Here is a 17,520-nt window from a genome sequence, read left to right as displayed (position 1 = left end):
GGTGATGCCTTGTTTTCATTAGTTCAAGGATCATTGCATACACATTTGAGGGTGTGTGTGTTGGTAGTTCAGTTGCTCTGTTGTGTCTGACTCCTTGTGACCCCATGGACTGCAGCATGCCAGGCTTCCCTGTCCATCACCAGCTCCCAGAGCTTGCTCAAACTCATGTCCATCGAGTTGGTGATGCCATCCAACCATCTCATCTTCTGTTGTCCCCTTCTCCTGCTGCCTTCAATCTTTTCCAGCATCAGAGTCTTTTCCAATGAGTCAGTTCTTCACATCAGGTGGCTAAAGTAGTAGAGTTTCAGCTTCAGCATCAGTCCTTCCAATGAACACCCAGGACTGATCTCCTTTAGGATGGACTGGTTGGATCTTCTTGCTGTCCAAGGGACCCTCAAGAGTCTTCTCCAACACCAAAGCATCAGTTCTTCAGCGCTCAGCTTTCTTTATAGTCCAACTCTCACATCCATACATGACTACTGGAAAAACCATAGCTACTAGACAGACCTTGTGAACAAAGTAATGTCACTGCTTTTTAGTATGCTCTCTAGGTTGGTCTTAACTTTTCCTCCAAGGAGCAAGTGTCCTTTAATTTCATGGCTGCAATCACTATCTGCAGTGATTTTGGAGTCCAAAAAAAAAAAAAAAGTCTGTCACTGTTTCATTTCCCTATCTATTTGCCATGAAATGATGGGACTGGGTGCCATGATCTTAGTTTTCTGAATGTTGAGTTTTAAGCCAGCTTTTTCACTCTCCTCTTGCACTTTCATCAAGAGGCTGTTTAGTTCTTCCTCACTTTCTGCCATAAGAAATCAGCCTGCAATGCAGGAGACCCTGTGGGTTATTGCCATGCTACTTAACGTTGTCTCCCCAACAACCAAGCTTGACTGTCTTTGCTTTCATCAGGGGTGGTAATGGGCAGTGTTTACATAAATGCAAATGAAAGTCAGTTTTGGTAAATGATTTGAGGAGGAAATGACTTTCAAAATAACCAACTTAGTTATAGTTTTAAGTAAAATTAATTTCCAGCAGCATTTATGTTATTAAGAGCTGGAGAAAAGTTATATAGAGAGAATACTTTTGTTTTAATTAGCTTTAAACCTACTAAACTTATCAGTTTTTAGAAAACTTACAATGAAGATTGTTAATTTGTGGTTAGACAGCAATTTTATGGCTGAATACTATCCTTCATGCATGTAAACCACAGTTTTCTTTATCCTTTCATCCATGGGTGGACACTTACGTTGTTTCCATGTCTTGGCTGTTGTAACAGTGCAATGAGCCTGGGGTGCAGACATCTTTCTTCAGATAAATACACAGATTTGGAATTTCCAGATCATATGATAGTCCTGTATTTTAATTTTTTGAGGAAATTCCATATTGTTTTCTATAAAATCGGCTGCACTAATTTGCATTACCACCAACAGTGCACAAGGGTTCCCATCTCTCTACATCCTTTTCAACATTTGTTATTTTTCTTTTTGATAATAACCATTCTAATGATATGAGGTAATATCTTATACTCAGTTTGATTTACATTTCACTGGTGATTAATGATGTGGAGCATCTTTTGATGTGCCTGTTGGCCATCTATATGTCTTGGGGAAAATGTCTATTTAGATCTGCCCATTAAAAAAAATCACACTGTATTGATCATTTGTTTATTTTTGCTTTTGGTGTCAGATTAAAAAAAATCATCATCAAGACCAATATCAAGTAGCTTACTGCCTATGTTTTTGTCTGGAAATTTTATGGTTTCAGATCTTACATTCAAGTCTTTAATATGTTTTGAGTTAATTCTTATGTATAGTATAAGACAGTGGTTAGGTTTCATTCCGAGCATAGCAACAAAGACCCAGCATAGCCAAAAATAAAAAAGTAAAGATTTTATATACATATAAACAGCTATGGATTTGGGAGTAATTTGTCTTAAATTTTCAGGTGGGCATGGTAACCCACTCCAGTATTCTTGTCTGGAGAACTCCATGGACAGGGAAGCATGGCTGGCTACAGTCCATGGGGTCACAGAGAGTCGGACACAACTGAGTGCCTAACACTTTCACTTTTTATCATAGATTAATTGACACTATATATGTGGGTTTATTTCTGGGCTTACTATTCTGTTTTGTTGATCTATCTATGTGTTTTTATGCCAGTACCATACTGTTTTAATTACTATAGCTTTGAAATACATTTTGTAATCCGAAAACATATCTCCAGTTTTGTTGTTTTTCAGGACTACTTTGGCTATTTGGGGGTCTTTTGTGGTTCTATACAAATTTTATGATTATTTGAACTTTTTCTATGGATAATGTCAATGGAATTTTGACATTGGTTACATTGAGCCTGTTGATTGTGTGGTATGGGCAATTTAACAATATTGATTCCTTCAGTCTATGAACGTGGAATGGCTTTCCATTTATTTGTGTCATCTTCAATTTCCTTTATTAATGTCCTATAGTTTTAAATATACAAGCCTTCATTTCCTTGGTTAAATTTATTCCTAGGCATTTTATTCTTTTTTATGTAGTTGTGAATGGGACTGTTTTCTTAATTTCTCTTTCTGATGGCTTGTTATTAGTGTGTAGAAATGCAACAGAATTTTGTATGTTGATATCCTGCAACTTTAATGAATTCCTTTATTCTACAGTTTTTTGATTGAGTCTTTAGGGTTTTCTATATATGTATAATGCTGTCTGTAAGTAGCATCAGCTTTACTTCTTCCTTTCCTCTTTGGATGTATTTTTTCTTGTCTATTTGATCTGCCTGGGACTTGCAATACTATGTTGAATAAAAGGAAAAGAGTGAGCATTCTTGTCTTGTTCCTGATCTTAGAAAAATAGCTCTCCGCTTTTCACCACTGATTATGATGTTTGCTGAGAGCTTGTCACATATGGCCTCTATTATAGAAGGTATGTTCCATCTGTACCTGGTTTATTGAGATTTTTTTATCATAAAAGTATATTGTGTTTTGTCCAGTGCTTTTGTGCATCTGTTGAGATGATTATATGATTTTTATCCTTCCTTTTGTTAATGAGATTATCACATTGATTGATTTGTGGATGTTGAACCAAGTTTGCATCCCTGGAATAAATCCCACTTAACCATGGTGTATGATCCTTTTAATATATTGTTGAATTCTATTTGCTAATATTTTGTTGAGGATTTTTTATTCTATGTACATCAGGGATATTAGGCTGTAATTTTCTTTTTTTGTGTGTGGTGTCCTTGTCTGGTTTTGGTATCAGGGTAATACTAGCTTCATAAAATGAGTTCTTTGAATATTTGTAGAATTCAGCAGCAAAGCCATCAGGTCTGGGACTTTTGTTTGTTGGATTTTTTAAATTACTGCTATTAGAAAGGATATTTAATGTTCTTACTGGTAATCAGTCTGCTCAGATTTTCTGTTTCACCATGATTCAGTCATTCTAGGTTGTATGTTTTTAAGAATTTATCAATCTCTTCTAGGCCGTCCACTTTGTTGGTGTATAATTGTTCATAGTAGTTCCTTACTGTTTCTTTTCTGTGGCAACAGTTGTAATAACTCTTCTTTTATTTCTGATTTTATTCATTTGAGTCCTATGTGTGTCTCTCTTTTTTGTTGCCAAGTTTATCTTTTTAAAGAACCAACTGTTAGTTTCACTGATTATTCTCTGTTGTCTTTTTAGTCTCTATTTCATTTCTTTTTGTTCTAATTTTTGTTATTTCCTTCCTTCTAATAGTTTTGGGCTTTGTTATTTTTCTAGTTCCTTGAAGTGTAAAATTAGGTTGATTTTTCTTATTTCTTAAGGTAGAGATTTATCACTTGCACTTTCCCCTTAGAATTGTTTTTGTGCATCACACATATTTTGGTATGTTTTATTTCCATTTCATTTGTTTCAAGGTATTTTGAAATTTCTCTTTTGATTTCTTCTTTGGCCTACTGGTTGCTCAATAGTGTGTTGTTTAATCTCCATATATTTGTGAATTTTCTAGTGTTCTTGTAATTCTAGTTTTATACCATTGTAATTGGAAAAGACGCTTGATATGATTTTAATCTTCTTAAATATATTGAGACTTGTTTTGTGGCCTAGTATGTGTATGTCTTGGAAAATGTTCCCTGTGCATTTGAGAAGAATGTGTTCTGTTGCTTTTGCATGGAACGTTCTGTATATATTTGTGAAGTTTGTCTACTCTAATGTTTGTTTTAGTCTGGTGTCTCTTTAATGATTTTCAACCCAACAGTCACAGTTGGCTGAGAAGTTAATGAAACTCTTCTTATTCTGGCCTAAGCCTGAATGGTTTCCTCAAGGATTCCCTGGAAGCAAACTTGAATTTCCAGATGGACTAACTTAGTGACTGGAGTTGAAGGGGTCAGAGAGAGCATGGTCCGAAGATGGTTGGATTGAAATAAGAAAGAGTAGAGGAAAATGATGGGAGCAGTTCCAAGTGAGACCCTGGTCATGCATTCTTCTGTAGCTTTAGATTCTGCCCTAAGATACAGAGGCTCATTCTCCTTTTGAATGGCTTCTGTTGGCTCAGAGATGGCCAACTTTGGTGCTTCTTGTCCTATCTTCAGTGGATTCTTCACTTGCAGAAGTAAGAGCTCATACAAATCAATGCTCCTATAAAAGTGAAACTCTCATTTATTTTCTCTTAAAGGAAGTCTATAAAGAACAGACAACTTGGTTTCCTTGGGTCAAGGAATCCTCTGAAAAAATAATGTATTTATGATATCTGACTCTTTTCATGTTTTCAGATCATATGAAAGGATTAAGAGCCCCTAGCTTGAAAAGAAGGTTGGAATGCAGGTAATTTTTTCTTGCTATTTATTTGTGTGTGCTTTTTTAAGTAAAAATTTTAATTGAGCTGTAACATCTACATAGAAAAGTACTTACATCATAAGGAAACAGTCTGATGAACTTTCTCTAGTAAACACATGTGTAGCTTCTGCCCAGCCTGAGAAATAGAACAGCAATAACCTGGTACAGAACTCTGTCCCTCCCCACTCAGTCTTTCCCACTCACAGATAACCTTTCTTCTGACTTCTGTCATCATTGTTTAGCTTTTGGTTGTAAAATCAATTCTATTTTATAGATGGGGAAACTGAGGAACCAGAGGGGTTAAATTAGTTGCCCAAGGTCACACAGCTAGTAAAGTGGCAGGACTAGGATTCCCACCAGGTCTGTATGATTTTAGAGCCTATATATTCGTTATCTATTGCTGTGTAACAAACTACCTACAAGCTCAGTGGCTTAAAATAACCCTAATCATGTATTCGCCCTCTCTTTTGTTTCTGTGCGTCAGGATCTCTGACAGGGCATAGTGGGGTTGGCTGGTCTCTGCCTGACTGGGTATTATATGGGGCTGATGTTACGTCATGGAGGCTTATTCATTCAATGTCTGACACCTGGGTTAGGCAGACTCAAACAGTTGGGGCCCTTTGGGTATCTCCACCTCTAAAAATATCTCTTCAGTGTAGTGGTTTCAGGATAGCTGGAGTTTTTAAAGGAAAAAAAAGTATACGTTCCAAATGAGAGCTGTGTTAGTTGCTCAATTGTGTCCAACTCTATTTTGTGACCCCATGGACATAGCCCACCACGTTCCTCTATCCTTGGGACTCTCCAGTCAAGAATACTTCAGTGGGTTGCCAAGTCCTTCTCCAAGGTGTCAATCCACCCAGGGATTGAACCCAGGTCTCCTGCATTCAGGCAAATTCTTGACCTTCTGGCCACCAGAGACCTATAAAAGAGAGCTAGCAGCAGCCATATTGTCCAGAGATCTAGACTTGGAAGCCCTACAGTATTACTTCCATCACATTCTGTTGGCTAAGGCAGTGACAAAGGTCTGTTCAAGTTCAAGGGGAGGTCAGCACATAACCCTCCTGTCAGTGGAAATTCCATGGCCATTTTGTTAAAGAAGACTATGTATGGTTGGGGGGATATATATTAACATGGCCATCTTTGGAAAGTATAATCTGTCATAGACTATATTCCTAACCTCTAAACTGGAGTGTCTGAACTCTTTGTGATCCCATGGACTAATATAGTCCATGGAATTCTCCAGGTCAAAATACTAGAGTGGGTAGCCTTTCCCTTCTCCAGCGGATCTTCCCAACCCAGGAATTGAACAGGGTCTCCTGCATTGCAGGCTGATTTCTTATGGCAGAAAGTGAGGAAGAACTAAACAGCCTCTTGATGAAAGTGCAAGAGGAGAGTGAAAAAGTTGGCTTAAAACTCAACATTCAGAAAACTAAGATCATGGCATCTGGTCCCATCACTTCATGGGAAGTAGATGGGGAAACAATGGAAACAGTGACAGACTTTTTTTTTTTTTTTGACTCCAAAATCACTGCAGATAGTGACTGCAGCCATGAAATTAAAAGACGTTTGCTCCTTGTCAGAGAAGTTACGACCAACCTAGAGAGCATATTAAAAAGCAGAGACATTACTTTGCCAACAAAGGTCCGTCTAGTCAAAGCTGTGGTTTTTCCGGTAGTCATGTATGGTTGTAAGAGTTGGACTATAAAGAAAGCTGAGTGCTGAAGAATTGATGCTTTTGAACTGTGGTGTTGGAGATGACTCTTGAGGGTCCCTTGGACAGCAAGGAGAGCCAACCAGTTCATCCTAAAGGAAATCAGTCCTGAATATTCATTGGAAGGACTGATGTTGAAGCTGAAACTCCAATACTTTGGCCACCTGATGCAAAGAAAGACCCTGATACTGGGAAAGGTTGAAGGCGGGAGGAGAAGAGGATGACAAAGAATGAGATGGTTGGATGGTATGACCGATTCAATGGACATGGGTTTGAGTAAACACCAGGAGTTGGTGATGAACAGGGAGGCTTGGTGTGCTGCAGTCCATGGGGTCGCAAAGAGTCGGACACGACTGAGTGACTGAACTGAACTGAACTGAAACTGGAGTGTTGAAGTTCTAAAGTTTGTCATGAAGTTGATTTCTGCCCACTAAAAACATAAACGGAATAGATTTATATGAAGTACAAGGCAGATGTCTTCTGTCCCCTTGCCCCTTCTGCAGAGGTAGTTTACCCAGGTATCTCTCCAGACACAGCTGATCCTGTAAAATGTATGTTTTTAGGATGAGAATGGCGAGGACCAGCCTTTGAGGAGGTCAGCAGGCCCTGTCCAGTCTGTCCTCTGCTTCTTCCCTGTCCCTTTCCACCATCATGGGACTGAAGTGGTCACTGGACTGTTGGCCTGCTAAGAGCTATTCTAATATGTTTGTGCCAGCATAGTTTCTGACTTATTCGAGACAAGTGACAACACATTGATACATAGCTCCTAGTCATTCAGATGGCGGCTCGTTTTGAATTGCACTCAAATGACTTTTTTCTTTTGTCTCTTCTCCCCAGCTTGAAGGTTTGCTTATACTGTTCACCTGTTACTAAAGAGTTGTTGTTAACGAGCCCGAAGTACAGGTTTTGGGAGAAACGAATTGTAAGTTTTATTTTTTGAATGACACTAATCCTTTTTTTCAAGTGGGAAATGTTTTCAAGATGTGTTGAACCAAATATTGTTGTTATTCAAAGCCCACTTCCTCACACAATGTATTTATCCACAGTAAAAAACACCGTGTTGATATTTAGCCTTTGCAGTTCATTAGTTTAGAAGAAGTTGACATTTTATTGTTGTTGATTTTTCTTTCTTGTCCCCCAACATGTTGACCTAGATGCTTAGTTTTGTCTAATCTCACAGGCTGTCTTGCTGAGTTGCATTTTAATGCTTTAAAGTTTAAACTGTTTATTGACAGAATTAATAAACCTTTTGTTTAGATCATGGAATAGATTAGAAAAAATAACATAGCTTATGGTTTATAAGAAAAGTAAACATAGCATGATTTATAATAAAGAACCAAAATAAAAGTAGAAGGGATCATTTTGAATCTGGCCATATAAAATGGATCTCTCCAATAGAAAGTTATAGTAAAGGGGAGGAAAACAAAGCATGGTACGAAAATGTGAAGATGGCAGGCAAGGTTATGTCATAACAGTCACTGCTCTAAATATAAATGGATTTATTTCAACTTTTGATCAGAAGACAAATTCTTGATTTAGGTTTAAAAAACAATAGATCCCCAAGTTTTGGTCTACAAGACACAGATAACACTAAAGGAAAAATGCAGGTTGAAGTGGGGGGAAAATAAAGGGAAAAGATACACTGAAAAATTAGAAACTAAAAATGCCAGAGTAGCAACTATTATATCATGCAGAGAGTTGAAGGCAAAAAATATCATTAATTTCAAAGAGTGTGTTTTTTACTATTCAAAGGGACAAACTCTTAAAAGTATCATGAAGATGCCACTTTGTGGTTGGGGAACTAAGATCCTGCAAGCTGCAAAGTGCAGCCAAAAACAGAGAAAAGATATAAACATATATGCAACTAACAGACCAGATATAGTAGTCCCTGATCACTCAGTGACTGATCAGAGGAACAACCGCAATGAGTAGATAGAATTAGGTGTCCTTATATGGATTAAACCATCAATAATTGGGGGAGCTATCAGAGAGTCCTGAACAAGAGTCTGTTTGATGTCCTGACTGCTGGCAACTTACAGCTCCCATGACCGCCTTTCTCTTCTGCTCTACATGTGGGCAAACTGATTTTTAAAAAAGTCTACACCTTCCTTGGCACCTAGACGACATTCCAATATGCAAGCCCAGGCCCACCACCACAGTAAAAACCAGAACCACTCACTCCCATCTTCTCAGGCCACACAAGCCACTTTGTCCCCGCCTGGGTTCCACCCTACCTACCATAGAAAATAAACTACCACGGAAAATAAAAAGGAAGATGAATAAAAGTGAAAGCTGGTCTGTAGAGAAACAAAGATAAACTTCTGCCAAGACTGAAAAAACAAAGATGCATATAAAAATAACAGATGATATAAAGGAAAATAACTTAATGAACAGCAGTGCCTTGTTTTGAAAATTAATATAGTATATTTGATAATTTAGATAGAGTGGGTAGATACCTGGAAAAGTAGGAAAATCCCAAATTGAGGCAAGAAAAGTAGACAACTTGAGTGAAGAAGGAGCCATCAGAGACATGAAAACAGTTTTCAAAGATCTCTTCTTCAAAAACATCCCCAGGCCCAGATGGTTTTATCTTGCCTTTTGCCAAATAGTCAAAGAACAAATAATCCCTATTGTAGGAGAGAATAAAAAGATAAGCTGCTCAACTTCACTGTCAAATGGATAATGATAATACATGGGGGAAAAAGGCCATTTCTATATGAGCACATGTGAACATCCTAATACGGAATCTAACAGTATTAAAAAATAGTACATCATGAGTTATTTTCACACCTGAACCTCACTGTAGGTATTATAACATCAGTGGACTAAGAAGATGAAAAATTATCCTCATTGATCAACTGCTTACTGAATGCCACTCTGTGCTGGCTGCCATTCTATAAAGTGTGCGGATAGCTTCTTGAATCTGTGAATTAGGCCAACACGTCACAGACTGATGGCAGACTGTGCTCTGCAGCAGAAAATCTGAATAGAAAGAATATGTGACTACATGTTGTACAAAGACTCAGTTGAATGGGAATGGGAGGGCTGGGGAGGTGAAGGGGGGAAATTGAATCCATAGTAGAAATGCTGTGTGTGAGCATGTACATGTTTATAAGGCATCCAATATATGCATATTGACACATCAACCTCAAGAAAGGTGTAATTATAACTTTATCATGTTTTCAAGCTGTAAAACTGTTTTTATAGTGAAATCAGAAATTGTTCCACTGAGAGTCTGTAATATCTCTTAGTTCCCTTTCTGTGTTTAGATGGCAAAGGCATATAAAGTCATGAAAGACTGTGTACAATATGATATATACCTGATGTCTTATTTTAATAGGTATCAATTGAAATTGAAACTCCTACCCAGATATCTTTAGTCGATGAAGCATCAGGCGAGGTAACTAAATATTAAATATTGTATTTCTAAAAGTTGTTATTTAGCATTAAATGATTATCTTTCTCCTTGACTTTGAATGCTCATTTAGCCAGAAATAAAATTTATGGTAGACGAATGAGTTTGTAAGGAAAAAAAAGTTTGTGATGTATTTATTTTCTACATCTAAGGGACTGAACATTGCTTCTACTCAATTCTAAGGACAGAATTGCTTCTATTAGTGTCACATGCTAGTTATAGGAGTGCCATAGTAATGGTATGATTACTATGTAGTATGACTGTCACATGTATTAAGTTTATTTATTATAATGTTAGGTATATAAAACAGTGTTTAATGTTTTTGCAGCAGATTTATGTATATGGTGACTTTTTTTCTGAATCATTTTCTTATTCAAGAAAAAGACATTGTTCAAGTGGATCTAGTTTATTTTTTTGTCCTTAAATTCAGATGCAGGTACTTTTGTGTTGTGCAATTTTTTTCTTTAATAGTAACTAGGATTGTGGGCCCACCATTTATGTATGTATTTATTTTTATCTCAAATTATACATCAGGCTGGGAGGTGTTTTCCTGTCTTACAGAAAATCCAGTTAACATTTGTTACGTAGCCCAATTAGAACCTGCTTTGTTGCCATGTTTAAATCTGAAGAGTGTCCTTGGTGGTGTGGCTGTCATGGGACAGGGATGGACTTTTCACATGTCCTCCCCAGAGGAGATCAGACATTGAAGTACTTTTACAGTAACTGTTCCAAGGGAGGGGGAAGGGATAGCATGAAACCTTCCTAAATGACATCCTGAGCTCCATTAGCTGGTACTTCGGAGAGATGCTCTTAGTCCCTGGCGGCCTGTGTCAGTGAATGGCTTTCTCAGAATTGGGCAGCAGGCAGCAGGTGGCCCTCAGTGATCAGAGTCCTGCCGTCCCACTCTGGTCCTTTCTGTTTCTTCTCACTCACTGAGGCTTGTGTGTTTGCCTCCAGCTCCAGCCAGTGGGAGAGCCTGTTTTAAAGGGGCCTGAGGAGTGAACGATGTCAAACATAACTGGAGGAGTTACCATGATGGAGCATAGCCGATTAACAATGTTGTGATGGTTTCAGGTGAACCGCGAAGGGACTCAGCCATACATACACGTGTATCTATTCTCCCCCAAACTCCCCTCCCATCCAGGCTGCCACATAACATTGATCAGAGTTCCCTGTGCTACACCATAGGACCTTGTTGGTTATCCATTTTAAATACAGCGTTGTGTCCGTGTCCATCCCAAACTCCCTAACTATTGCTTCCCTTCCCCCCATTCTTCCCCACTGGTAACCATAAGTTCATTCTTTAAGTCTCTGAGTCTGCTTCTGTTTTGTAAATAAGTTCATTTTTATCATTTCTTTTTAGATCATGCATGTAGGGGATGTTATATTTCTTCTTCTCTGCCTGACTTCCCTCACTCAGTATGATGATCTCTAGGCCCATCACTTCATTTCTTTCTTCCCAAGAGTGGAATTACTGTGTTGTATTGGAACTCTACTTTTAACCATTTGTTTTATGAATGAGGACTCCACTTGTTTCCAGAATTTGGAGAGTGGGGAAAGGAGAAAGATATAGCATGTTCTTGAGAAGTACTTGTGTACATTCTACTCAGGAGGGCTTTGTTTAGCTGGGTCCTAATGATAACTTCTATTATTGTTATTTTTTCTTTCTTTTTAGAAGGAAGAGATTGTTGTGACTCTTTTACCTGCTGGTCATTGCCCAGGATCAGTTATGTAAGGGGTTCATCTATTTTGCCCATTTATTTTGTGTTGATATGTATTACATTTGTAGAAATAAACTTGTTGGGTCTAGAAAATAACATGTACCAGGAGATTTGCTTCTTGTGCTGGCAGTTCCTTTAACCTTCATTTCCAGTGTTAAACTAGGAGGGACTGGGGCACAGGTCAAGTTCGAAACATGGCTTTCTTACAGTGGAAGACTTCAGTAGCAATCTTTCCATGGGCTTTGCATTTTCTCATCATGTGGATCTTTCTCTCCTTGAGCAGGGATGATCTCTGTATACAGTCGAAGATGGTAATGCATTTTAGTGGACATCTCTTGCAAACTCAGGGATATCTCCACCATGTATTTTTTCCCTCTTTGGGAAGACGTGGCAGCTGAGGGTTCAGTGTGGTTTAACACTTTGGGAGTTACATCAGCACTGTACCACAGTGGCTGTGGTTGGCAGGCAACATGGGCTATGGATTTAGTATATATTTGTATTTAGTATATACATAAGTAAGCCCATAAGTATAGTGGGCTTCCCTGGTAGCTTAGCTGGTAAAGAATTCACCTGCAATGCAGGAGACCCTGGTTTGATTCCTGGGTCGGGAAGATCCCCTGGAGAAGGGACAGGCTACCCACTCCAGTATTCTTGGGCTTCCCTGGTGGCTCAGATGGTAAAGAATCTGCCTGCAGTGTGAGAGACCTGGGTTCGATCCCTGGGTTGGGAAGATCCCCTGGAGGAGGGCATGGCAGCCCACTCCAGTATTCTTGCCTGGAGAATCCCCATGGGCAGAGGAGCCTGGAGGGCTACAGTCTATGGGGTCGCAAAGAGTCAGACATAACTGAGTGACTAAGCACAGCACATACATTTAGTATATGGATTTAGAATAAATTTATTAGAATTTTGTATGAGACTTAGAAGCCACTGAGATCTATTTTCTTTCCAGGTTTTTATTTCAGGGAAACAATGGAACTGTCTTGTACACAGGAGACTTCAGATTGGCTAAAGGAGAAGCTGCCAGAATGGAGCTTCTGCACTCTGGGGGCAGGTACTGGGCTTTGTGGAGTTCTGGAACCTTAAGACTGCATTGTTTTAAAGGTTTTATTGTGCGTTTCTCCCCACTAAGTATCAGCCTTTGTTTCTCTTAGAAATCTAACTGGACTATAATAATATTTGTAACAGGAAGGCACATTTTTCCTCCTGAAATGAGGGGATGGTAACATTCCATGTGTTGATCAGGGTGGTAATTACATGAACTGGTCAAAATTCACTGAACCATATATGCACGAGCTGTATTATTTCATCATATGGAAATCATTTCCCAACCAATGTTGATATAAGAAAAAATCCAAATGACAGAACAAACTGTAAAATAACTGAAAGTGTAGGCTTTGTATTTTATTTCCCATGAAATGAGTCACATACCTTGTTTCAATTTTGTTTTCAGAGTGAAAGACATCCAGAGCGTGTACTTAGACACAACTTTCTGCGACCCAAAATACTATCAAATTCCTAGTCGGGTACGTCTCTTGGAACACGGCTGCATTTCTTAAGAGGGCGGTTTGGGGAGGAACAGATGGGATGTTAATTGTCCTGTTGCCGTGGGTATCTGGGAAGCCTGGCGTGGAGCAGTGTTAACTGCCTTTGAACCTTCGTGCCCAGGAGGAGTGTCTGCGTGGAATCCTGGAGCTGGTCCGAAGCTGGATCTCACAGAGCCCCTACCATGTGGTGTGGCTGAACTGCAAGGCTGCCTATGGTTACGAGTATCTCTTCACCAACCTCAGTGAGGAGTTTGGACTCCAGGTACCTGATGACTCTTTCTTTTCTGTTGCTCTGAGCTTCCATCCTCCCATCTCCTCCTCTGCTCCCCTTCTTCATGCCCGCTCCCAGCATCCCCCAGACTGAAAACCGTAACAGATGGACGTAGTCTTTACTTACTTACTTTATTTTTGGTTGTGCTGGGTCTTCGTTGCTGTGTGGGGTCTTCTCTAGTTGTGGCAAGCTGGGGCTACTCTTCATTGCAGTGCATGGGCTTCTCGTTGCAGTGGTTCCTCTTGTTGTGGAGCGCAGGCTCTGGGGCACGCAGCCTTCAGTAGTTGTGGCACATGCGCTCAATAGTTGTGGTGCAGGTTTATTTGCTCCGTGGCATGTGGAATCTTCTGGGATCAAGGATCAAACATGTGTCTCCTGCATTGGCATGTGGATTCTTCACCACTGAGCCACCAGGGGAGCCTTGAACATGACCTTTATCATCTTTATTTGCTTCCTTTTTGGAGAATTGACAGTGGGAAGAGCCCTTTGGTGAGAAGTCCCCTAAAGAATGTATTTTTTTTTTCAAAATCACGGGTCATGAAATTTAGTGTTTGTGACCAGCAATGAGAATACATTTGGACTAGGAAATATCTGGGGGGGGTTGCTTACAGTTAAAAGTAATCACTGTCATGTGAAAATTTACATCAGGAATCAGACACGTGCCTATTTAGACCTTCCTTGAGTTAACCACAGGGCTTTGTCCTACTAAGTCCATTGCTTATCATTAAGTCAAAAATTCCTTTAATAGCCGAGACCCACTGAACATCATAGCTTAGCCTCATCTATCTGAAATGTGCTCCAAACACAGATTAGCCTACAGTTGAACAAAACCATCTAACACAAAGGCTATCTTACAATGAAGTGCTGGGAGTCTCAGGTAACTTATTGAATGCTGTAAGTGAAAACCAGAATGGTTGTGTGTTCTGGACAACCATTCTGGTTTTCACTTACAGCATTCAATAAGTGTGTGAGCTGTTCACCCTCGTGATCGCGTGCCTGACCAGGGGCTGCCCACTATCCCAAGAAAGGAATGTGCATTGCCAGCTTGGGAAAAGATCACAATTCAAAAACGTATTTCTTACTGGAGATCATGGTCAAAAGTGTATGGAGAATACTGTCCTGGGGCACTAAGCCCCTTCCCCTTGAAGGAAACACGTCAGGTCAGGCTGGGAGTCATTGTTCACCTGTCCCTTCCATGGGAGCTGAGTGCTGGGCTCTTGGGAACCCTGGCAGCAAAGTGAGCAGAGTGACTGCTTCTGGTAGTGCCTATGACCCCTGAGAGAAGATGGATTTTTGGTGGTGGCTCTGAACAAAACAAATGCTGGAACGAGTTGAACATTTAAATATTACTTCATTTGGCATCTTTTATTATCGATTCTCTGGTTAACAGACTTCTGCCATGAACTTAACACTTATATACAACATAATTTAGCAAAACTAAAAAGATTTAGTGCTTTTACATTTGAAATTTAAACAATTTCTGCCCCCCTACCCCCACCCCCCCGGCTCTCCATAAGCCTTACTTCCTAAGTCCTTTCCTTAATTTCTTCCTTAAGTTTTCCTGTCCAAATGTTTTTGGCATAAAGCTCCCAATTCTCCATTTTGGGACAGATCTGCTTTCATCCTGAGATTGTGGTTCCTATGTGGTTTTGATGTTAAAATGGCCTTTTAAATAAAAATCACAGTAATTATATATTGTGTATGTGTGTGCCCACTTACATACATTTTACAGTCTGCTTTTTTTCCCCCTCATGTCCTTCCTTGGCAAAATATAAAGCTAGCCACCACCTGTCAATCCTGAATTTGTTTTGTGAATTTCAGTGGTATGTGAAATCTACAAGACTGGAAGCTCTGGCTCAGAGGCCTGGCAAGGAGAAACCCTGGGCCTGGGAGGTGCCCAGGGATGGTGGAGAGGAGGCAGGTCCTAGGGAGGTGACCCTGGAGTGAGCCCTCTTGCAAGTTTCTTAATCCCTCTGTAGGGAACAGAAACAACTTTAGAGAAGGAATTTAACAAGGGAGTATAGGGGCTTCTCTGGTGATCCAGTGGTTAAGACTCTGCACTCCCAGTGCAGGGGGCACAGGTTCCATCCCTGGTCGAGGAACTAAGATCGTACATGCCTGGTGGGAAAAGAGTACACAGAAATGGGGAGAAGAGTGAGGTTTTTTGACAGAAGGATCTGAGATGAGATCTGAGGGATGATTTATAGTAACCTTTTCAAGCACCTTCACTTTCGAGAGGATGAAAGTTTCCCTATGTCTCTCTGTACATCTCAGAATTTACCTCTTTTTTTATCTCCTTAGGCCAGAAAAATCCATTCGTTTTTTCTTCTTGTTAGTCATTAGGAAAACAGGCAGTGAGAGGAATAAGGCTAAGTCACAGTCAGGCTTGCATTCTTTCTACACCTGTCTGGGTATTTAATTTCCACACTGATTTAACATTAGTCTAATCTGTTTTGTTATTCAGACTTCAAAGTTAGAATGCTTTGGGGAAGGTGCCATTTCATTATCCTTCTATCAATTTAGGTACTTGTTTACTCTAAAATACCCAGAAGAGACGATTTAAGTAAAACTGACATGTTGGTTTTAACAATTTAAAATGTATTAGCTTTAAAATTCTGAAGGTGGCTGAGCTTTGTTCTGTTTTGCTTTGTTGCATCTGCCAGAGTCCTCCTTTCACCCAATAAAGAAGAGTGTGGAAAGGGAGGATCTGGGTCTCTGCTTCCTCTTCCTGCTGGCCTCCCCTCCTGCCAGCTGCCAGTATACAGCATGTTGTGTGTGTTTTCGTGAGCAAGTGAGTCCTTTTATAAACATTTTATTTATTTGTTTATTCACTTATTGGTCATGCCTCACTGCTTGCAGACTCTTATTTCCCTGACCAGTAATCGAACCTGGGCCCTGGCAGTGAAAGCACCAAGTCCTACCCACTAAACCTGCTAGGGAATTCCACGAGCAAGTGACTCTTTTAAAATTATTATCAAATTATTTACTTAGTTAATTTTTGGTTTAACTGGTTCTTCATTGTTGCACTCAGGATTTCTCTTTTGCAGTAAGTAGGGTTACCCTTCTTTGCAGTGTGCGGGCTTCTTATTGCGGTGCCTTCTCTTGTTGCAGAGCACAGGCTTTAGGCGGGCTTCAGTAGCTGTGGCACACAGACTGAGCTGGTCTGCTGGATGTGAGATCTTCGTGGATCAGGGATCAAACCCCTTTCCCCTGCAGAAAGGGGAAAGATTGGCAGACAGATTCTTATCCACTGTACCACCAGGGAAGTCCAGCAAGTGATCTTCATTGTTTTTGTCTGCTATGTACACTGCAATAAACCCAATATTTAGAATAAAGCATGATGTAGAACAGATACACAAGAAATATGAATTGAATGACTTGATGGACAGATCCAATGAAATCCACCAGCCAAGTCACCACACTTTTCACTGCCTCCCACAATGGGCAGTAACGCTGATTGCAGGGCATGGGATCTCGATGTCCTGGCAGGTACTAACAGGCGTTGAAAGTTGAAAACTAGGCTTTGAGGAAGAAGAAAGAGTTATTTTCTAACTGGATGATTTACCCCTGCCCAATTTACCCTTGAATACTTTATTTACAGGAAATACAATTCCAATAACATGCTTATTTGTGTTGTTTTCCTCAGGTTCACGTGGATAAACTAGACATGTTTCGAAACATGCCTGACATTCTCCATCATCTGACAACAGACCGTGACACCCAGATCCATGCGTGTCGACATCCAAAGGTACGCAGCAAACTCTTTTTCTTACTGTTTGTGTGATTCACAGAAACCAGAATTTTAGGTTTAGAAGGAACCTCAGAAATCCCATTTTCTAGGCTCTTCAATTTCCCAATGTGAAAAGTGAGGCTGAGATCCCGGTGTTAGATCAGGGTCATGCAGCAGTACATCACTATATTCTATTATCATAAACCTAATTAGTAAATAGACAGATACTTGTAATTTCTAATGAAATATATTTATACAATTGATATATGTTTATTTGTAATGAATTATGTAACGAACGGTTTATTTGTAAGGAAAGTAGTAACATT

The 17,520-nt window shown here is 39.7% G+C and overlaps 1 protein-coding gene across 3 annotated transcripts in view; it reads left to right on the top strand.

Annotated features, from left to right (window-relative positions):
- The window catches only part of DCLRE1C (DNA cross-link repair 1C), a 33,927-nt gene that overhangs the window by 3,718 nt on the left and 12,689 nt on the right, over positions 1–17,520 (top strand). Inside the window, exons 2-9 of one of the 3 annotated variants that reach the window (XM_020881261.2) lie at positions 4,739–4,790; positions 7,351–7,435; positions 9,854–9,913; positions 11,604–11,659; positions 12,599–12,700; positions 13,100–13,172; positions 13,315–13,455; positions 17,111–17,212. In XM_020881261.2, coding sequence (XP_020736920.2) covers positions 4,739–4,790; positions 7,351–7,435; positions 9,854–9,913; positions 11,604–11,659; positions 12,599–12,700; positions 13,100–13,172; positions 13,315–13,455; positions 17,111–17,212 — 671 coding nt within the window. Of the gene's footprint in view, positions 1–4,738; positions 4,791–7,350; positions 7,436–9,853; positions 9,914–11,603; positions 11,660–12,598; positions 12,701–13,099; positions 13,173–13,314; positions 13,456–17,110; positions 17,213–17,520 lie in introns of those variants that run through there. The other 2 variants (XM_070472106.1, XM_070472107.1) reach the window with 2 other exon arrangements.

The sequence above is a fragment of the Odocoileus virginianus genome, chromosome 9 (genome assembly GCF_023699985.2).
Source record: "Odocoileus virginianus isolate 20LAN1187 ecotype Illinois chromosome 9, Ovbor_1.2, whole genome shotgun sequence".
Lineage (NCBI taxonomy): Eukaryota > Metazoa > Chordata > Mammalia > Artiodactyla > Cervidae > Odocoileus > Odocoileus virginianus.
Note: the sequence above shows the minus strand (reverse complement) of the source record. Positions and strands in the feature narration are given on the sequence as shown.